General features: G+C 34.9%; 2 protein-coding genes and 1 long non-coding RNA gene across 4 annotated transcripts in view; all 3 read left to right on the forward strand.

Annotated features, from left to right (window-relative positions):
- The first annotated feature begins 1,682 nt into the window (after positions 1–1,682).
- Positions 1,683–7,342, forward strand: LOC130052108 (uncharacterized). The gene is made up of 2 exons (XR_008800475.1): positions 1,683–2,755; positions 6,072–7,342. It is a non-coding gene; the product is annotated as an uncharacterized LOC130052108 (long non-coding RNA).
- Positions 7,343–9,891: 2,549 nt separating this feature from the next.
- Positions 9,892–19,296, forward strand: LOC130052026 (frizzled-7-like). The gene is made up of 2 exons (XM_056155846.1): positions 9,892–10,036; positions 18,376–19,296. Exons 1-2 carry the CDS (start codon positions 9,942–9,944, stop codon positions 18,806–18,808), a joined length of 528 nt encoding a protein of 175 aa, XP_056011821.1. The 5' UTR covers positions 9,892–9,941; the 3' UTR covers positions 18,809–19,296.
- Positions 12,400–23,682, forward strand: part of LOC125663832 (uncharacterized) — a 30,507-nt gene continuing 19,224 nt past the window's right edge. Inside the window, exon 1 of one of the 2 annotated variants that reach the window (XM_048896230.2) lies at positions 12,400–15,294. In XM_048896230.2, coding sequence (XP_048752187.2) covers positions 15,293–15,294 — 2 coding nt within the window. In that variant the 5' untranslated portion in view covers positions 12,400–15,292. Of the gene's footprint in view, positions 15,295–23,107; positions 23,308–23,682 lie in introns of those variants that run through there. The other variant, XM_048896228.2, reaches the window with a different exon arrangement.

Here is a 23,682-nt window from a genome sequence, read left to right on the forward strand (position 1 = left end):
ATTTTTCCCAATTCAATTTCATAACAGATACATACAAATATACACGCCACAAACTGAACAATGCTTTTTCACCAACTCTACAACATTTGCTCTACTACATGAACCTAAATACAATAATAAAAATCGTTGAAATGTAAATTCTACAGGACGTTGAAATCTCCTATGACAAAAGTAATAAATTTCTCGAAAACTTTACTTCCAATATTTTTTCAATAACCTTATTTGATATTCTTTTTAAAGATGTGTTCCTAAAAAAGTAAATTAAAAGCAGCTCAGCACAATGTTGCTTTGAACAATCAGTGCAATCATTACTATATAAAAAACGTTTATGTGCAACCAGTATTAGCCTAGATCGATTGGTATGAAAATTTTACGGACTTGACCTACTTCGTATCGATCAATACAACATTTTATATGCACTGGTCATTCAAATAATCTCAGTAGATATCCTGTATAGTTTTCTTTAACAAAAACTTAATATTGATGGAGTGATTGAAAAGAAAGTTAAATACACTTTTTTCTTTATTAGAAATCATCTATTAAATACCTTTGTTAAATGATAACTTCGAAAATCTTTTAAAACTAGTGGCGATTTATGGCGTGGATCATGGTTGTAAACCCAACAGCGTGATGTAAATGAATATATGGAAAAGTAGAGCGATGTATCATGCAGTAGCTATGATCCAAACTATCTCAGCAAAAAATCTTCCCTGATACATGAAACTACCAAAATTCTAAACTGTGCCTAATTTAAGAAAATTGCACTTTTTGGCGTGCTTCACTACAACAAACTATATATTTGGTAGGAGTTATTTCACTGATTATCATATTGTCTTCACAGAAGCGCGAGAACAACGTTTTCTCCCAGAATTCTCTTTAAGATCAACAATAAACAAATACATATGCAGTGTAGTACAGTGCGTTCTAGTTATCGGATGAATATTTTCATTGCGTATCTAATGTAAATGAGTTTCAGTTTGGTATGGAATAACTCAAAAGCAATGCTGATAAACTGAGCTTTTATCTTAGTTAGATAAACATCTATTTGCAGAAGAAATAATTACATTCCCCATCAACTATGATTTTAGAGCAGATGGTTAAAAGTGAACAAATCAAAAATCGGTAATTTTCGACCCAATTTTCACTACTTACAGGGGCAAAGTTTTTAACAGATCTCAGTATTGTCTGTCATAATTCGGTGAGAGATAGTTTGTATGATGATGATAATTATAAAATTCATATTCATATTTTCTTGGCACACTGATTTTGACAACGAATACCGCCGTTTACCTGATCAGGATATAGGGCTCACGACGGGTGTGACCGGTCGACACTCGACAGGGGATGCTTACTCCTCCTAGGCACCTGATTCCACCTCTGGTGTGTCCAGGGGTCCATGTTTGCCCAACTATCTATTTGTATTGCTTATAGGAGTTATGAGATTGATCACTGTTCGTTATCTTCACCTTGCATTGAATTGCTTTGTTGTTGCATTATTCTTCTTACCCTTGTAAAGCGCCTTAGGGTAATTGGTTTTATATAAGGTGCTATATCAAAGGTGAAGATATCTAACATTGATCAATCTCATAACTCCCACAAACAATACAAAATAGGTAGTTGGGCAACCACGGACCCCTGGACACATCAAAGGTGGGATCAGGTGCCTAGGAGGAGTAAGCACCCTCTGTCGACCGGTCACACCCGCATGAGCCCTACATCTTGATCAGGTAAACGTACGTAGTTTGTGGGAGTTATTAGATTGATCATTGTTAGATATCTTCACCTTTGATATAGCGCCTTATATAAAACAAATTACTCTAAGGTGCTTTACAAGGGTAAGAATAATAATGCAACAATAAAGCAATTCAATGAAATTAAATGACAGTATGACATTATATCTTATATATGTAAAATTTTCTAAATAAAAAACTATTTTTAAGATTGATAGCTAAAAGGTTTTTAATATTTTTTGTTTGATAATTAAAACAGTTCAGCTTCAAGATATTTTGACTTTTTGATGTCATCTGGATGGTGTTTTTTTTTTTTTTTTTTTTTTCTGATTTTTGTCACCACAAGTCACGACTGCGATTCTGACCGTAATAGTCGAATTGGCTTGTATTCATTTAAAAGACTTGCGATGTATAACGGCGCATATCCGTAGAAGGAACAGTACACATTGGTCAAAAATATGCAGCCGTTCACCGGCAGGGTGGTGTCTCTGTATGAGTAAAAATTCTCTAGAGGGACGTTAAACAATATACAATCAATCATTCAATCATAAACGAGGTTGACTACGTCACCTTGTAATCAACACACAAACACCTTTGTGCCAGAAAAAACAAATCCAAGCACTCGTGTTCCAGATTAATTTATCTACAAACCAAGGTCAGAAGTGACGTCAGCTAAAACCAGGTAAAGGTGATCATTCACGCACATTTCAATCATAGATAGCACTAATGCTTTATTTGATACAAAAAATCTAAACTCTTTTCTTATTCATCTAACACATATTTGGGAATCTGTGTTCCGCCATTTTTCTATTATGCGACCAAATTAGTTCAGTGATTCACCGATTACTCCATTGACTGCTTACAAGGTAACTAGGGAAAAGGCCGAGTAGTTACATGTACGATTGACAAACAACACATGGGGAAAGGAATTTCCGGTGAGTGTCTGACGATATAAATTGCGGGAGCGGGACGTTGGGCGGCAGAAGCTCCAATTGTTCGTTCTCGCTCTCATTCAATTTACTCAGGTAAGAACTTAAAGGTCAAGTGTAATAAAAATAGATTTGAAAATAAAGTTTATAATTCATTAAAACCCGTTTTGGAAAGTTTATTGATGTGTTTATTTTTTTTTTAAATCCAGGTAAATGCGCAAAATACCTATTCCAAAATCGTTGTTTATAGAAACGAATGAAGGGATTGTCACCCTTTCTTATGACGTCATCTGAGACAATTGTAGTTGTTTACGCCTGTATATCATCGTTTTAATTTCTGTGAGAAATTGCCAGTTTTAGCAACACCGTGGATAGTGACGATGAAATACCGTAGATACACTTAAGTTTAGGGATTCAACCTTTATAATGTTTGTACCTACACCCGTTTCGAAACCATCAGATAATAATATTTATATGATATATGTAAAACTTATACGGTACCAATTTTGATGCACCGGATGCGCATTTCGACAAATAATGTCTCTTCAGTGATGCTCAACCGAAATGTTTGAAATCCGAAATAACTATGAAGTTTTAGATCTAAATATAGCCAAAAACAGCGTGCCAAACAAGTGGAGTCAAATTCGTCCAAGGAATATACATTTTTATGTTCGACAAATATCTCATTGGAATCTCATTTAGAAATTATTTACCGGGCCAGTCCATAGAAAATTGGGAATAATATTGAAACAAAATGTTCTATCAAAATATAACCTTTGTATTTTACACAATCGAGGCTAATCAAAATCAGACTTCATAGATACTCGCCGTATACTCTATTGTAGCGATTGTGAGCGTATTTAACTAGATTGATTCTCACGTTTGTATTTTTTTTATTATGGGATTTATTTGTATGAGATTGATCAGATTCAAATTATAATGTGTTTAGCTAGATATATATTTAACTGAAAAATGCCTTTTTGAAAAAAGAACAACAAAAGACAAAAGAAAAAAAATTATTGTGCACAACGTTATTTGTAACCCCCCCCCTTTTTTTTTTTTAAAAACACATCTACATGTAGATACAATATCATAAAATGTAAATTAGGCCTATTAGTACATGTAATTTCTTCACAACACACGTCAAATGCGAAATTGATATATTACGACACAAAGTTAACGAATTGTAGCATTTTGAGGTGTGAAATTTTGCCTTAATGATTCATGATATATATGTAGCACATTAGGAATGTAGCATATTAGGAAAAGGAAAAACTTGTACTTGTTTTCATAATGAACTTGAAAAAAAAAGCTTTGGAAATTGGACTGACCTCGCAATAAATAAGGTTTTATCAAAATGGGTTTTTAAAATTAAATTCATTTCCATTTTTACTATATTTTATTTTTTCAATATTATATATAGTGAAGAAATGAAATGATGACGATGAGTCCCTTATAAGTATAGTATGAGTACGACAATATTCGAAAGATATTTCATTTAATAAAAGAAATAAAATCAATTCGAACTAGGTAATGGGTGACATTAATTTTTATGTGCAATCGCAAACCCATTGAATACAATGTCGCATTAAAGCATTCAGTGGTGGATGTAGAGAGGGGTGGATTGCGTGCATCCCCCCTTTTTGGGTTGAACTTTTTATATAATTAAAATACATCCCTCCACTTGTTTTGTAGGATGTCCAGTTAATCATCACTTTTCACTTTGTTTGGAGTCAAACAGGATGATGGAAACCTGATCCTCGTTAATTAAAGTGTCACTCACTGATCCTTGTGGCTTGTCACAAATCTCAGTGTCTCTTTTCAGTTTCAGTATCCAAATTCTTCGAAATTTAGTATCGTTTGAGAAAAGAAATATACTTAATCCCTGTCCCGATTTCACATTGCAGTTCAAAGCAGCGCATTGTACCATAAATACAGGACTTTTCTATGTAAACACTATAAAACCCTATCAATGCAGTCGAAAGTTGTCTCAGATGACGTCATAAGCTACGAACTCTAACTCACGTCACAACACATTTATCGATCGCTCAGGTAAAAGTTTGATAGCGCCGTGTAATTCACGCCAAGTGATTTTTATCAAAATTGCCATGGAAATTAATCCATAAGTGTACGACAGACATTTTTCTGTATAAAACTCAAGTTTTAGGAAAATCACCGTACTTGACCTTTAAAAGTAGTAGGAGCGTAAGGTACAAAAAATTAAATGACTTTTAAAAAAAAAAAAGTATATTACACAGTTAGTATTTTGCGTATTGTCTATTATTGTTAACAAGGTAATGCCTTTGTTAATTAGTTTAGTAAAAATATTGTGAACCATATATGTTTAAAACTTATCATTACAGTATGTATGTCGTCATAAAACATTGATTTATTTAATGATTGATTGCAAAGCTAAGAAAAGAAAAGCCCCGAATGTTTGTTCTCGTTCTCGTTCAGTTTCCGTGTATAAAGATTGGGTACTGAGACTAAAAGCTATGATGCAGTTCAACCAGATCCACTCGTCGAAATTAAAAACTTAAGGAGTTTGAGACCTCTCACCAAGCCAAATTGATTTAGAAATTCCGAACAGAGATAGCTAAAGTTCTACATGATTTTCCCCCTCACCTATCAAGTATCATTGTGAGATATCACCTATCAAGTATCATTGTGAGATATCACCTATCAAGTATCATTGTGAGATATCACCTATCAAGTATCATTGTGAGATATCACCTATCAAGTATCATTGTGAGATATCGACGGTGTTCTATCAATTAACAATATTCCTTTTCATTTATATGTCGATTCGATATATCCCAGTAAATTCGAAGTAAAAGACATAACACAGTCTATTTTATTGAACATAATCATTAACGGCGAATTAACAATTCAACTTTATGACAAACGGTATGACTTCTGCTTCTCCATCGTCAACTTCCAATGTTTATATAGCAATATTTCATTCTCACCTGTATATGGTGTTTATATCCCTCATTTGATTCGATACCCGAACACATGTTCTGATCAATTTCTAAATCGAGGCAAGCTACTGACAAAAAAGTTGATGTTCAACAGTCTTGTTTAAAGTTAGCATTTCACGAGTTTTATGGACGTAATAATCATTTCATTTGCAAATGTAGCCATTCGTTAGGTTGAATGTTGTGTGAGATTTTTCATACCAATTCTTAGACCGTACTTTACATATTGAGTTTACTATGGATTATTCCGTTTACCTAATCAAGGCAGAGAGCTCACGGTGTGTGCGACCAGTTAAAAGCGATGCTTCTCCTAGACACATGATCCCACCTCTTGGGTGTCCAGGGGTCCTCGTTTGCTCTACTCTTAATTGTGTATTTTTTATGGATAATCCTACATCATTACCATTCAAACTGTTTTGTATCTTATTTTCCAGGTGACCGATAAAGATCATCAACCTGATATCGTGATAATCGCATAAAGACATCTAGATATTGCTTCAAAAATACTGGTTAAAACAATCCGACTAATTCCCTGCAATATCTTAGACACGATGTCTTCTAAAAGCACTCGTATTTTGGTATTTATTTTGTGGGCATCCATCTTTCATTTTGGACACCAAACACAACAACCCCACGAATCATGCGAGCCGATTAGGATTACTTTATGCAAAGACTTACCATATAACATGACTGTCATGCCGAACCTTTTGAACCATCGTAATCAAGAAGATGCCGGACTAGAGGTGCATCAGTTCTTTCCCCTTGTGAAAGTCAAGTGCAGCCAATATTTGAAATTGTTCCTATGTGCAGTATATGCTCCAGTATGCTCGGGCTCTGGGTACGCGATTCCACCATGTCGTCCCTTATGTAACGAAGCTAGAAATGGATGCGAGCCATCAATGAGAAGATTTGGGTTTCAATGGCCGGACAATTTAATGTGTGAACAGTTTCCACAGATGAACTGTGTCGAACCCTCAGGATCAACTACTGTTGGATTAGGAATGCTTTAAAACACTTTGTACGTTTCATATTGTAGTAATTTCAATAAAAATAACAATATACATATAATCAAATTATATCAAACCTGTAAAGCTTTAAATATGAGCCTCTCAGAGAGGAGGAAATTGTCGTTTGAAGGAAAAACATCTTGAAACACTGTAATTACGCTGTCATTATCGGTTTTAGTGTAAAGTTTTCCTGATATCTAGTTGGTTCGGGGTTTTTTTTTCGTATAGGAATATGGATGATTTCATGTACGGAAAAAGTCAAAAGTACAACAATTTCAATTAGTTCAATACGTGAAGATTAAAACTCAATGACGTATAGAATATATCTGGAGAAACATGATTCACATCTTTCGACCGCAAATAGTAATCTTTTTTTCACAACTCTTGTGCGTTACATCAAGTTGACCCAAACATCCGCCAAACGTCAAATAGAAACTTTCCCAAAACCACAGATAACAGGCAAACTAACTGATATGCTCGTATACGTGTACCCACACAATTATGTTATGTCATTCCAGCCAGGCATATACAGGTTCAACAACTCTTGATCGTTCTGCAACAAGAGTTCGCTATTTCATATTGTCTGCAACACAAGACTCAAGAGTTGGAATAAATAAGGTCAATAATGGACAAACGCTGCAAAACCTGTTACATTGATTTCACCCTTTCAGAATAACACAGTATAATCAAGTGAATATAATCACACGAGAGATATATACACTATAAAAAGGAAGAGGTGTAACATACAGCGGCAACGAGAGAGAAAGGCATGTCGTTAGGTGATTCATATATGCATACGTCAATAATTCTGTGTGTATTTTGCTTGGCCTAGATTGCGGAGAAAAATTTATTACGCCAAGGATTTTCGGACCCCTTAAAAGTCACCACGGGGTCAACGAGAACACCCTGGTAGCCACCTCAAAGAACCTTGGTTTTAGAATGGCAGGCAGTTTTCAGTACCGCTTCACAAAAGTTTAATCCTACATGGTTTAGAATATATGCCACGAGCGGATAGTTTTTCGACAAGGAGGTGCATCTGCATATCAGTAAATAAACTCGCAAAAGACATTTTTAGTTATATTCACGGAAATAGAAGTTCCGAGAATTTAACATACAGTGAATAGGTCTATAAAGAAAATTGAAATACTGCTGTTATCTGTCTACAAGATATGCTTTATATGAGTCTACTCTGCTGTAGACTGTTTGTTAGTTTATATATAGTTTAAGATTATTTTGTTCTAAAGAGTATTTATTAGAAAAACCAATATTACTAAAAACAATTGAATACTGTCAAATATGTTTCAGGTACATGTACCAATGGCCACTCCAGTAGTACATACATATATATATTAATGTATACATCTGCCAGATTTCCTACAGAGCAGCAGATAACGGAATTTCTGTTTAAAAGAGATGGGGTAAAACTTGAAAATATTGTATACTAAAACATTAATGCAAAAAATATGAGCTGAAACCTTCACGTCCATTGAATTGATACCACTTACAAACATTTGTAAAGTGATTGAAGAGCAAGTGTGTTAATACTTTTCTTTTAAAAATTAACTGATTCATCATGCCTGTAATTAATACAGAAATGGTGTAAATTCCTTTATCATTTCCAAAGTTATAAATATCTCCGCGTCACAAATCATGTAAACAAATAAGAATGTGTTTGCATATCGACGAAAAATATATGACGAGTAAGAGTTTCTTTAGTACTTCAGAACTCCAATTGCTGTCCATCGGTACAAGAAATGACATGGTCAAACATGGTACTGTGTCGTTTGGACATTCCAAGGGGAATATATTGAATATTCTCCCAGGTAACCATGTGTACAGAGGCATCGCACATGCAAAGGGAAGATAACGAACAGTGATCAATCTCATAACTCCTATAAGCAATACAAAATAGATATTTGGGCAAACACGGACCCCTGGACACATCAGAGGTGGGATCAGGTGCCTAGGAGGAGTAAGCATCCCCTGTTGACCGGTCACACCCGCCGTGAGCCCTATATCCTGATCAGGTAAACGGATTTATCCGCAGTCAAAATCAGTGTGCCAAGAACGGCTTAACAATCGGTATGAAATACGTCAGACAACATTTGACCCAATGACGAACTAGATCGTTATAACGACCATAGAATTTGCGAAACGCTGACGTTAATCGAGACATGTAATTTCCGTACAAAAGTTCAGATGTGCATTGACTCAATATTTATGATGATTAAACGATTTATAATAAACGACATTCAAATGATTGCTGAAGTCAGTATGTAAAGAACGGCTTAACAATTGATACAAAACGTGCCAGACAGCATTTGACCCAGTGATTGCTTGAATTCAAAATGATATAATTATAACAAAAGAATTTGCCAAATCCTGACTTTAAAGTGACTGTTAAAACCCATGCAACATTATTTGCATTGCACAATGGGTTGCCTAAAGGAAACTGAAAAAATATAGATTTCACGCCTCTCAATACACGGCAGTCGTTAAACATATGTAGAACATTATTTTCCTAGTCCTTAACTTTAATTAGAAATATTTCAAAAATGAATAAAACAAAAAACATCGCTAATAAAGTAAACGGTACATTATAGTTTCAATATCAATATCATTGTGGACATGGCGTTGCTATCACGTCAACAACTTTGCATATTCTCACTCACTGGAAAATAATTTTCCCCTTCCTACATTCTGTACATGGTATGGACATTTCACCCATCCCTTCTACAATGTCCACGTGCTCGAATTGCATAGCTGCTGTGAGTTTTCGTTACCAGTTGAATGTCTACTTTTAATTTCGTTTTCTCGTTTTCAGATATCCGTTTCTCATGAGATAACTTTGAAAATAAGCCTACCAGTCTGTTACCTCTTAAAGGGATATATGATAGGAGACCGATTTAGCCTGATGTCTTACGGATTTCAATGCCAGTTAAAGAGTGTCCCTGCTATTAACCATTTAGTTAAATAATACGGTACTATTTATGAATCGTGCAGTGAAATATTCCATGATAATGATAGCAGGAATTCTGAATAATGCATTATAAATGTCCCAACCTTTATGTACAACAACAAAAATATTTCGAAATACAACGAGATTATGTTTGTGTCCAATATTCTTTGTACATACTCAACAAAACTAATCGTCGACATTTATGTGACATTTCAAATAATGGTGCACATTTAGTTCGCATTTTACAGGAGAGATTATCACGACTACCATTCATTAGGAGTGCAAATTATGTGACAATTGAGCTACAATTATACAGTTTTAAGTGGTATGACGTTTGGATGAATTATATAGATGCATCGCATATAGCTGGTTTGAGGATTGTAGATGACTTTACTGAATTTCAACCAGATTTGAATACATCATCGAAGAAACCGTAAGTGTTTTCTCCTTGAATCTGTTTAAATAATTGATCATATTATACTTTTGTTATATCTTCATAGGCTAAATTGTATTGAGAAAGATGCTAATCTTGGGGAAGGTATCATATAAAAAAGATAAAAATAGATAGGAAACATAATATACTAGAAATTAATGTTGGAACTTCCAAGATATATAAACATTTGATTTTTAAAAACGTTGAATTGCGGAACAGAAGTGATTGGCATTTACAAATTTAACAATTACAAAAAGATTTCCCAGTCTGAACAAAGCAATGATACTGACCATTGGTCATTAGATAGATATACGTTATGATTACAAGGAAAATTATCCAGGTTATATAAAAAATAAAATACTTTTGGTAACGTTCAATAACTATTTAGGTTCTTTTAGGTTGAACACATTGATGATAAGGAAAAGTGATGAATCTCATAAATCCGATAAAGAATACAAAATTGAGGGAAGGGCAAATTTAATACGGGCCCCTGGAAACACGAATTGGTATCCATCGGTACAAGAACCATATCCCTGGGAGGAGTAAGGACTCCCTTTTGACCGGTCTAATCCTTCCTGTGACCTCCATTTTGATCAGGTTAACGGAGTAATTCATAGTCAAAAACAAAAGTAAAGAAAGGCCTACAATTGTTATAAAAACGTTAAACAGCATTTCACCCAATGACAGGTTGTATTTGCAGCTTTTATCCTTACACGAATTTGACTCCACTTTTTTTGGCAGACTGTTTTTCCCTAAAATAGCTCTAAAACTTCATTGTTATTTCGGATTTCAAACATTTCGGTTGAGCATCACTGAAGAGACATTATTTGTCGAAATGCGCATCTGGTGCATCAAAATTGGTACCGTATAAGTTTTACATTATGACCCCTGGGTTGAGGCCTCTGCTGGTGGACTGTTACTCCCCGAAGGTCTCTACAGCCCAGTAGCTAAGTACTTCGTTACTAGCTTGAAAATACGGATGTATATTTAATTTCTGTTATAAAATTTAGAAATTCATTTCAAAATTAAGGATTATCTCCCTTACGCATAGCTCTTATCCTTAGACGAATTTGACTCCACTTTTTTGGCAGACTGTTTTTCCCTAAAATAGCTCTAAAACTTCATAGTTATTTCGGATTTCAAACATTTCGGTTGATCATCACTGAAGAGACATTATTTGTCGAAATGCGCATCTGGTGCATCAAAATTGGTACCGTATAAATTTTTACATCCAGTTCGTCATGAAGTTGAGTTGTTATTTTGCTGGTAACATCCATGATCAGATCATATACCAATCCTCAATGCAAAATGAATAGCACATAAATTTACAATTAAGTATCATGTTACTGATATATCATCTTTAAAGAATCTACCTACAGTGTGTAATATTTTCTTTTCTTACATAATTACCAGTGTGAGACTGACATTACCCATGTAAGACAACTATTCAGGAAATTATGTCATACACTGCTGCGATGTCATTAATTATTACGTAATAGACTTACGTTACGAATTTAAAAATATGTATCGTTTTCTTTTAAATTCCGATTTAATATTGCTTCATGGGTTTCTTATTTCTGGAACAAGCCTTGTCCAGATCAAAGCTCCTCTTAGACTGTAGATTTTGTCCTTTCGGTGGATTCAGTCATACGTATACTAATGCAAGGTGAAGATAACGAACAGTGATCTATCTCATAGTAGTAACTAGTAGAATATTGATGGAGATTGATCACTGTTCGTTATCGTTAAAATCACTAGCATTCAATCCAGTAAAATTGTGTAACTCAAAAAGTTTAATTGAAGTGTAAAACCATATTGGGAATTAAAAATACAGTTAGGATCAAAACGTCAGGTGCCTGTGATCAATAACCAAGTTCGCCTAATCTACAAACAAGAAACAACATTAAACAGAGATGAATTGTTCCAACAACGATACAGAACTTTAACTTCTAGCGTTTCAAACTTGTCTTTCACATCGAAATATCAACACAAATTGCGACTTTGGGGGCGGTAAAATTTGGCTGTAACTATAATTCATATACTTTCTTTACGACTTATTAATACAACTGTTAAGTGGAATCAGAAAAAAGAACAACTTTCAGCTATCATAGTATTTTCATATTAACTAAATAGGCAAGATTCTGTTATATAAACATTGTATCACAGCCAGCCTGAGATCATATACATGCAATCTTAAGACCCGACGTGGGATTGCATGTATATGTTATACATTTGATCATTTTGTTTGTTACGTTTGCTTTAAAACGGGAGAAAGTAGGAACGTCTTCACCGATAATAGACCTATTCACTTCACTCCAAGATTTTATCATTCAAACTGTCGTGTATCTTATTTTCCAGGTCATTGATAAAAACACTCTCAAAACCACCACATGTATCCTGAAAATCACAAATAGAACCACAAGATATTGTTTCAAAAACACCTGCAAAACAATCATCTCTACAATACCTAAGACATGATGTCTTCTAAAAGCACTCACATTGTGGCATTTATTTTGTGGGCATGCATCTTTCATTTTGGGCGGCAAACACAACAGCCCCACGAATCATGCGAGCCGATTAGGATTCCTTTATGCAAAGACTTGCCATATAACATGACTGTCATGTCGAATCTTTTGAACCATCGTAATCAAGAAGATGCCGGACTAGAGGTGCATCAGTTCTTTCCCCTTGTGAAAGTCCAGTGCAGCCAATATTTGAAATTGTTCCTATGCACAGTATATGCTCCAGTATGCTCGGAATTTGGATACGCAATTCCACCCTGTCGTTTCTTGTGTGAGGAATCTAGAAATGGATGCGAGTCATTAATGAGAAGATTCGGATTTGAATGGCCGGACAATTTAAGTTGTGACCAGTTCCCAGACAATGATTGTATATCTTAAATCATAACTTTTCATTCTCTTACTAGTTACTGTTGGATGGCGATTGTTTAAAAACTCTTTGTATGTGTGTACCGTATCAATCCAGTAAATCAATATCAAAATCAAGTAAAATACGCATGTAATCAAATGACTTCAAACCTATGATATTAAATCTCTATTGTGGGCCTCTCAGGAAGGAGGAAATTGTAGCTTAAAGAAAAACATCATATACATCCATTCTTTGTTTTAATATATGTCTGTCCTGTTATTATAGTATTTATTTTTTCGTATACGAACATCCATGTGTACCCAAAAAAATTCGAAGCACAACAATTTTAATTATTTTAGTACAATTCAAGATTACATCTCAATAATATAGAGAATATCTTCGGAGAAACATGTTTTCACAATTTTCCACCGCAAATTAATTAGTAACTATTTTCTAAAGCTCTTATTACAGAGCTCGCTCTGTTTCTGATATCGGTTTTTAAACTATGTTTGTGTTTCTGCGGAATGGATGCCTTCGCTTCTGCGCCATTAAGGTGAATGAATTTTTAAAAACATATTTCAAAAAATTCATATCATACGTACATAATTGGGGGTTGGAAGTTATTGTCAATATTAGCCTTCAAATTGTATAATCTCTAGAAATAAATCAAGCGTATTAAGATGAAAAAATTAATAACCATTAGAGCTGTCAATCTGCACTCTGTATCGGTTTCTATATATTTTATTCATTATTTTCTATCTATTTATAGTGATACATAAAAAAAGTTCTTTAGTGTTTTGTGAATTCAAGACTATGTTTGCGGATTCACACAACTATGTATTCAAGTTGTATTCAAAGCATATTCAAGTAGTCTTGAGGTGATAAGGGGAGTTTAGTTCAAACAATTGAAAACACCAGTTTGAAAACATGTACTTTCAAAATCGTTATCCTCCTTAGAAATGTTTCTAGTAATTTTGTTTACTATTGTAAATTAAGACAGGGGATACTTACTCCTTTTGTGTTGATGTTGCTTTTTGTGTGGGTTTGCCCATATGAGTTACATTGTATTATTGAATGGCATCCCACAAATTCTTGCTTTATGCCAATACTCGCCAAATAAAGTTTAAACTGGTTTTGCCTGTCTTTTTCTCTGTATTATAAATAAAAGGAAATGAATATTCTTTAACTTCGGAAAAAGATGCTTAAATTGTATCGTCATGGACTATTTATTATTCAACTTTATTTATTCATTGCTCTATTAAATTCAATGAAAAAGTCGCGTCTGCATCGCTATTTTGTACATTCAATCTGAGTGTCGTTAAAAAACGTGTGCAAATTTGTATTTCACGACCTCTTTTCAAAGACAGATCTTGAATAAACCTATACATTTTTACATACGTGTATGACAACAGATAAAATGATTTTAAAAATATCGTAAGACTGGAACATATTCTCGGGCGGGAGGAGGGATGCATCTAGACATAGAATTAGCCAGTCGATAAGAACCTGTCACCTTGGATAAGAAGGGAAAATACAAAACCAAAAGGAAACAATCAAAATATGATTGAAATAGATTGAGAAATAAATCATATAACTATGAATAAATAAAACAATAATGACTAACTACAGTAATAATCAACAGATATGCGAGTGGATCTAACATACCATTTTAATTAGATTGTTGCATTTGCCTCAATTTTAAACCTATAGAAAACTGCATTCATGTTTTGAGAGACAGAAGATATAAACACCTTTTGTCATATTTCAATTGCCCCCGCCGATTTTCACACCTTCTGTGCGAATGTTAATTTCAAATACACTGATTAACTGACCTCTATTGTGGTAAAAAAAAAAAAAAAGAAGACCTTGGAAATTGCGTAGAATATACAAGTTATACACAGGTCAGTCTTTGCATTATGCAGATAGTTCCGATAAACAATTTTGATGAAAATATTTTTTATTTAAAAAGAGAAACTTGATCATACAAATGTAACAAGACAAATAAATTATTCCTATACAGGGGATGCTTACTCCTCCTAAGCACCTGATCCCACCTCTGGTGTGTCCAGGGGCCCGTGTTTCCCCAACTATCTATTTTGTATTGTTTATAGGAGTTATGAGATTGATCACTGTTCGTTATCTTCACTTTGCTATATACAAATATAATAAAGATAACGAGGGCAGAGATATACGTGTCTCTGCACTTCCTAAAAAATACCAAGGGTGAGAAAATGGTATCGGATTTCGCTCTGCCTAAAACTGTTTTCTTTCGATTATTTGCAGATTTTTACTGTTGAAAGCCCGTCTTAGAGACATTTTGAAATAACTGGTCAAATTCCCAACAATGTTTACCTGTCCTACAGCCCATGTCGAAATGATTTGCACGATATGTACGTTTCTAAGGGTGTGGTTTGAACGATCTGCACGTTTCTTTGGGCGTGGCTTGATCCTGCACGGAACGATTCTTGCACGAAACGATTTGCACGGAACGGTGAACGGTCTACACGGAACGGCGAACGGTTTGCACGGAACGAAACGAAACGCTTTGGGGGTTTAGTAGCACGCTTCAGGGTCTGTTTCCATTTTCTATTGCTTATAGGAGTTATGGGATTGATCACTTTTCGTTACCTTCACTTTTTATTTTACATCACGTATGACTTCACAATTATCCTTCGTCCTGAAAGGATGTACAAATTACCTATCATCAATGTTGTCTAATCTAAAAGAAAGGTGAAGATAACGAACAGTGATCAATCTCATAACTCCTATAAGCAATACAAAATAGACGGTTGGGCAAACACGGACCCTTGGACACACCAGAGGTGGGATCAGGTGCCTAGGAGGAGGAAGCATCCCCTGTCGACCGGTCAAACCCGCCGTGAGCCCTATATCCTGATCAAGTAAACGGAGTTATCCGTGGTCAAAATCAGTGTGCCAAGAACGGCCTAACAATCGGTATGCAACATGTCAGACAGCATTTGACCCAATCATATGTTGTATTGACGAACTAGATCGTTATATCGACCATAGAATTTGCGAAATGCTGACTTCAATCGAGATTGTTGAAACCCCTTTTCTAAAAGAAATAACAGAATAATTTGTTTCATTTTCTGAGGTCTAATATCTTTGACGCTTGCGTCAAGTTAAAATTTTTTTTTTAGGTTTGTCAGGTTGATGAAAAAAGAGCGACATTAAGCCAGTTGGAAGTAAATAGATATAAGATTTAGTTTCACTAACGGACATACTCATACACTTAATCCTTTTCGTATATGTCTACACCTAAGGCGGCTAAAAGGGCTCTGAATTGGCCCCTGTCTTGCGCTGCTTGTCCTATGGTGTTCGAGTTGTATCCAGTCTCTTTCATTTCTGTCTCTATACTTCTTTTCCAAGTCCCGTTCGGTCTCCAAGATCTTTTCTTTCCAGGTGGTGCCCACTTCATAGCTCTTCCAATGTTGTCTTCCTTCCTTCTAAGTACATGTCCCAGATATCTCCACCTTCTGTGCTTTATCTCCATGTTTACGTCTTCAGTTCTCGTTCTTTCCGCTACCTCCTTGTTGCTGAGCTGACTTACCACCTCACTCCAAAAATCGTTCTTAAGCATCTTTCTTCAAATATTTCAAATAGATAATTTATGCAAACGATTGACCTCTTTTCCTGACCAATTATATATTTACAAAATGTATGCAAAATAACCCCCAAGAGAGCCCCATTGCGGTGCAAACTTCTCACATTTGTTTACGAATTATTTTTATCCCTAGCGATTGTCTATGTATACGATGCTGCAATTTTTGTTTCACTGTCTGTTTTCATCGCGCAAACGCCCGAGTAGTTACGATTGACAAACTACATGTATATATATGGAAAGTAATTTCCGGCGAGTGTCTGGCGATATAAATTGAATGATTGGGATGTTGGGCGGCAGAAGCTCCACACGTTCGTTCTCGTTCTCATCCAATTTACATAGGTAAGAAGTCAAAGTAGTAGTGTAACGTATTTGCCGAAGTGCTAACTATACTTTAGATTCGTACCTGGTCAATTCCAGTGTTTGGTGTGAACTAAACAAATGTATTTGCGAACTATATCTACATGTATATATAATGATTTCCTATTGATTAGACTAATAATTTTAATGGCCTGCCAAAGTTTACAGATACTGGCGCCTAACCTTACCTCATCTTCACAAGTCAAGGTTTTGTGATTACGTAAAACATTGACTTGTGAGGATGGGGTCTGTGTGGAGAGTACGTAATCACAAAACCTTGACTTGTGAGGATGACCTTACCTAGGTTGTAATCAAATGTTTGATAATCACAATATTCAATTTATTGGGAGGTCTTAATTTCTAAATGAAATGCCGAGCCCTGCCGACCTCGGATTACCACATATACTGAGTGCTGCCTTGTTCAGGACGGACAGTATATGCGATAGCCCTTAACCCACTGCACTCACTGTAGATTGCCTTATTCAGTACGGACAGTGGGCATAGCAGCCTGGACAACGAGTTTGTTCAGTCAATGCAGACGTTAACTATGGCTAGCCTCTCTACTGATATCAGCCTCTCCGTGGCAGGCCTTATATAAATAACGAAATGGCCTTCGAATTTTCTCTCTAAACCGATGAACGGGCGAGGAATTATACTTTCTTTAATTGATAAAACTTACACTGTTTTCTTCGTCTTCTTCCCTCGGCTGAACGCTACCAACAATTGTCATATTATGTTTACACTTTTATCTGTACGCGTAATCTATTCTGAGTTGGGGAATCCGCATTCATTTGTATAAATACATTTTGCTTAGTGCGCATGCACAGTATTGTGTAACCAATCAAATTATTCAGCAGTATTAAATGTGGTACAGTTATGTCGACTTGTGTGTATTACAAGCATCACAACAATGACACATGTGATTGCTGATGTTCGGTATTTATACCCTTTTTATCACGTGGCATTATACATTGACTAATGAAAGAATCTATTTGAGTAGACCACAAAATTCCGGAATCATTACAGTAGGATGCGTAAGGTATAAGAAATTAAAATGACTTTTTTCAAATATATCTTTTATCTTGCACTTACACATAGAAATTAGCTGAACTATCAAATTCAAAGCCAAACTGAAACTTTATGTATCTTCAAGGGTTATTTTCTTTTCATCTATAAATGTAAGTAAAGTTAATGATTTAAGGTATAATAAAAAATTCAATTGCAGATTTGGAGAAAGAGGCGAAACTAATACCAGGTTCAATCAATGATATTGTTATTTAAGATGTTGCTAAATCACAAAAATTACTTCTAAATCTTTACCGAGCCCTAAACCAGACTCCTGGCCATTATTCTAGAAAATATACCTACAAAAGATCTTGCATATGTTAAGATATAGAGGACTAGATCTTGATATCGTTAAGATGCATTGGCATAGGTTCTATGAGCAATACTTTTAAATTGTTTCCATTCATATGATATACAATTTTAGAATGGCATCTTCAACAACTGATCGCCTACTGACATTTATTTCGGCGGTGTGTGTGCTGGGGATGGGAACACAAGTGGATCAGACCCACGCTTCATGCGAGGCGATTAGGATTCCTTTATGCAAAAACCTGCCATATAACATTACTATTATGCCGACTATTTTGAACCATCTTAATCAGGAAGATGCTGGATTAGAGTTGAGTAGGTTTTCATCACTTGCTGAATCCCAGTGCAGTCCTTATTTAAGATTTTTCCTCTGCGTAATTTATGCCCCAGTGTGCACAGTACTTGAGGAGGCCATACCGCCCTGTCGTTCTTTGTGTACTAAAGCCAGAGATGGATGCGAGTCATCAATGGAAAGACTGAGGATGGGATGGCCGGCCAGGTTAGCGTGTGAAAACTTCCCACCGGCAGGACTGTGTGTCGGAGAATAATCTCATCGTGTTCATCCCTACATTGATATATGGAATTGAAACTGTTGATGACCTTCCCAAACATGTTACAATTTAATGCTTGTATATTAATTTGAAGCAATATTGAAATGAACATGCATATATCACATATAGACTTCTGAACTCTAGCAAAAGATTTACATTCTCCTCTTCAGAAAGAGACTCATCACCCCCACAATAGCCAATGAATACTGATAATACAATTCTCCTCTTCAGAAAGAGACTCATCACCCCCACAATAGCCAATGAATACTGATAATACAATTCTCCTCTTCAGAAAGAGACTCATCACCCCCACAATAGCCAATGACTACTGATAAGACAAAAGTTTTTCACAATTGTTATCCGTCGTGAAAAATCTTGTATTTATTACAAACAAAAACGAAAGGATAAGTATCCTCTAGAATATCATAAATACAGTTTGGACTAGGAATGATATTGTATCTAAATAAATCATAATTCAATATACAGTTAGGCCTTAATTTCTTATGAATCATATTTGGAAGTCGCCTCTTTACAGCAAAGTAATTTGGGTGTTTCTTGGGTATGAGGGTCATTTTTCAAACTACTAATTGATGCTGTTTCTCTTATTGCACCACTTATTGAATTGTATCTGCGAACAGCTTGTGGTATGGATATTTTTCTTCAAATATTTCTAATTTATAAAAAGGTATATTGGCCTTTGGTTTTGGTGTGAATGTGATACTTGGTTACAATATTAGTTTGTGGCTCATACCCTATTTTTAAGTACAAGGCATTTCTTAATGCTGTTATTTCCACTTCCTCTATTTTTTCAGCATCTTGTACGGTGCAATCATACCAGAGTTCAACTGCAGATTCTAGTTGTGGTCTTATAAAAGCTATATCATATTTAGAAAACGTTTCTTATAGGCTTTGTTTACAATTTCATCAATATGGTTAGACCAGCATAGTTTCCAAGACAGATTGAAAAGTCATCATTTTAACAAGGGAAGTAAATGCAAGGTGAAGATAACGAACAGTGATCAATCTCATAACTCCTACAAGCAATACAAAATAGATAGTTGGGCAAACACGGACCCCTGGACACACCAGAGGTGGGATCAGGTGCCTAGGAGGAGTAAGCATCCCCTGTTGACCGGTCACACCCGCCGTGATCCCCATATCCTGATCAGGTAAACGGAGTTATCCGCAGTCAAATATGTAGTTTTCCAGTAACTCGGATACACTTTTAAAAGTAAGGATTTGTTAAACAACATAAAGGTTAACAGATTATTTCTTTGTAGGCTTCTATCATTTTGTGGCTGGTACAATCCGCTCCTGTTGCTCTAGTACCTGGGAGTACTGACAAAATATCAATAACTTCATTCTAATCAATTCCTACATCAGTAAGACTTTCTTCATATTTAGAATCTACATAAGGAATATAAGGTTGATGACCTATGTCATTAATATTTGAAAATGAAGTAAGAAAGGGTTATTAAGTAACTAAACTTTCTCCTAATCAGAGAATGCTGATGATAAACTGTCATTATCATCCGTGTATTGAATGGGAGGTATTTCATTCTTGGGTTTGGCATGGAAAATATCTTTCAACAATTTCCATTATAATTTTTTTTATTATTCGTACCGGTATCATTTAAGTATTTTTATATGTTGTCATAATAGTTAGAAATAGTATATTTCTTTATCGTGTTAACTATATTTCTGGTTTTCCTGAAAATTGCAATATCTGATTCTTTCCGTGGGACTTGAACCTTCTTTCTTAATCTATTGTGCATAGGTGTTTTTCGTAATTTTCGTGTCTTAAGATTATCAAAATCTGCATTCTTATAGACCCATGCTTTTATTTTATACATGTTTATTCAAACATTTTGTTGAATGTATATCTACGTTGCCTCGTTGTCCCTGACCAATGGCTCAACGCTCATAGTTTCTGAATTGTGTACCATTAAATCTTCAGTTAACAGAATGGGTTCGATAAGTGTTTCACTATTATTTGTAGTTATTGTGGGTCTTGTATTGGGTTTGAAAAGCCAATGCTGTTAATGATGTTAAATATAAACTTTAAAACGATCAACATTTAAATCGTCTAGGATTATATCATTACTTAATAAATCACTGACTTTCTCGACCGACTATGAAAATTGTTGCCAACAAATGATTGACAATGCCAGAAAAAACAGTTAATGTTTGGTAGTCATAATATGTCGGGTTTGTTTTAACTCTTGGAAGGAAAATTTCAAAGGCCAATCTAAGAGCACAAAACAAATTAAAACACCACTGAAAGATGCAAAGGAAATTTGGCCAGAATATAACCATTTACCCTCAGGTCATTACACTGGGAAACTTTCGTTACTATCATCTTCGCTGTTTTTTCAACGACGAATTTTCTGTTCATATGAGCCGTATAAAAGATAAAATAACACCTGATCGTAATTGTTACTAGTGTATGATATTTCTTACTTACATATCATTCGCAAATAAACAATACAAATAGATATGATAAGTAAATGTGGTCTTTCCGGAATTTCCTTCCACCATCTTGGGATGATAGTAACGATCGTTGCTATCATCAGTTTAATACCAGTGAATACAGAGTCTTCTGTATCTGCTTCATATTTGGATATTTTATTGATCATAAATGTCAACAGTTAATAAACAATACAACTTTATGACAAACTAGGTAAGTTTCTAGAGTTCAATTTGAATAAAAAGTTTCCAAGTGCACAGGGTGCAGATGATGTGAACTGGTGAGTTGCTGATATCTAAGTATATCTCATACACCTTTCAAGTTCAACTTGACGTCACTTTCAGTGAGTTTAGTAAATTTAAAATCAATCTTGGAACTAGTGTTCAAGGCCACAGCTCTCATACATCTTTCGAGATCCAAACTAGTAGACCTGTTCAGCAATGAGCTCTTGTTTGCTTTTATTTTTGACCATATATCTTTCTGAAATCGACCATCATCCAAATGGTGTTGTAAACATCCACGGCAGCTGGTATTTAAAAATTCCTGAAATGTTGTATTTTGTGGAACTACGACCAATTTTGTTCCTAGGCTACACTGTTATGTCGTTACAAAATTAGCATTTCGATTTGACTACATTCACTACAATGTATATTAACAATATTTAGTACAATATTTGTTAAGTTTCATTCAATGATCTTGAAAATACAGTCCGATTTGGACATTTTGTGGCGCTAGCTCTTCGTTTTCCTTTTTTCTTCTTTAGATTTCCGGTAAGGAAAGAGCTTGTATCTACACTAGTTAAGTTTATGCCTTAAGATAAAATGACGATACTTAATGTTGTTTTTCTTTTTCTTAATTAGGAACACATCTATTAAGAAATGAGAACATGCACTTTAAGAACAGATAGATGAGAAAATTAAGAACCGTTCAATAAGTGTCCAATAAAGCTATTCATTGTTAAAAGAAAGGGCAAAGATAACGAAGTGATCAATCTCATAACTTCTATAAGGAATGCAAAATTAAAAGTTGGGCAAACACGAACCCCTGGACATACATGTACCAAAGGTAGGATCCTATGCCCAGGAGGAGAGAAAGCAGCCCCCGTCGACCTGTCAAACCCAACACCCGTCGTGAGCCCTATATAATCATTCAAGCTCCTGGCATTAATTAAGAATCAAAGAAATTAAAGTCACAGATCTTTTGGTTATGCCATTAAAAACATAGGTACTGTGTCAGACATTGATACCTATAAAAACAACCCAAAATGTATAGCAACTTACCTAAAACTGATCACTACATGAGTGAAAAACAGTCATATTGAGATGTGAAACACATGCAAAACACACAGTTTAACGTTCTTTTAAGTGACGTCACAATATTTCACTATATTATCCAATGACACATTTCAAAATGTAAATGCCATTCCAGTTTATAAATGATGTCAGCATTCAATACAGTGTGTGAAAAAAATCATATTATAGTTTACAGTTAAATTGATATCTCTAGAAAATCTTGCAGCTATTTGAAATTTGCGTTTACCGTCAATCAATATTATGAGATACAAAGATTATGCTTGCTGTTTGATATATATATTCTATCATAACATATAAGTCACTTAGTCGTTGTGTCCGTCTAGACTGGAGGATTTTTTTTTAAAAATGGATTTCCATTTTTCACATTTATATACCGATTGTGCTTATAATGTTGAAACAATTGCAGATACCGGCGTTTGAACTGCTTATATCATTTAGTCGTCCCAGTGTAGACAGGCATGTGTTCTGTTGGCGAGTGTTCTACGCAAAACTCAGCATGGCAGCTATTAAGCAAATATGTCCTTTAAGCTGAATTCAGAGAAGTTAAAACTGAAGAGGTGTAATTACCCTCGGGAGGTCGAGATGTTACGTAGTGAGAAAAAGAAAAATGGGCGACATGCATCCACGTGGACAACCCTTTGGAAAGAGTTCGTGTCATCCACCACTCTTCATGGAATCCGATTTATATTCTACCAAGACACGTATATATTTCGAAGGTATTTCTTACTCTTCTACGTTCAGAACCGCGTGGTTACATTAATTTAATAATTAACGGATTTTTCTTTCCGAGGTAATGGTTAGCTGATGTAAAACATACACAGATAGATGGTAAGAAACAGAGGTTGGGTTCTTCTTGCGTTGATTGGTATTTTGATTGTTTGTTTTGAATATATTTTACTGATACTTTATCAAAGGGATCGAAAACACATTCTGATAACTTTCTAGATTTTCTTTCTAAATATAACAACGATAAATTAATTAATTAACATGCATGAAAATTATTACATAAAGCACATTTACACTCGTGTTGTATAAGATAGTACAAATATAAACTATTTGAATCTACATGATTTCTTCATGAAATTTATGTA

The sequence above is a fragment of the Ostrea edulis genome, chromosome 1 (genome assembly GCF_947568905.1).
Source record: "Ostrea edulis chromosome 1, xbOstEdul1.1, whole genome shotgun sequence".
NCBI lineage: Eukaryota > Metazoa > Mollusca > Bivalvia > Ostreida > Ostreidae > Ostrea > Ostrea edulis.

Bases quoted from the DNA above. Each gene is read 5' to 3' on its own strand.
- LOC130052026 (XM_056155846.1), top strand. From the start codon at position 9,942: ATGAATTATATAGATGCATCGCATATAGCTGGTTTGAGGATTGTAGAT. The intron at 10,037-18,375 runs GTAAGTGTTTTC...ATACAATTTTAG, and splicing joins AATACATCATCGAAGAAACC to AATGGCATCTTCAACAACTG.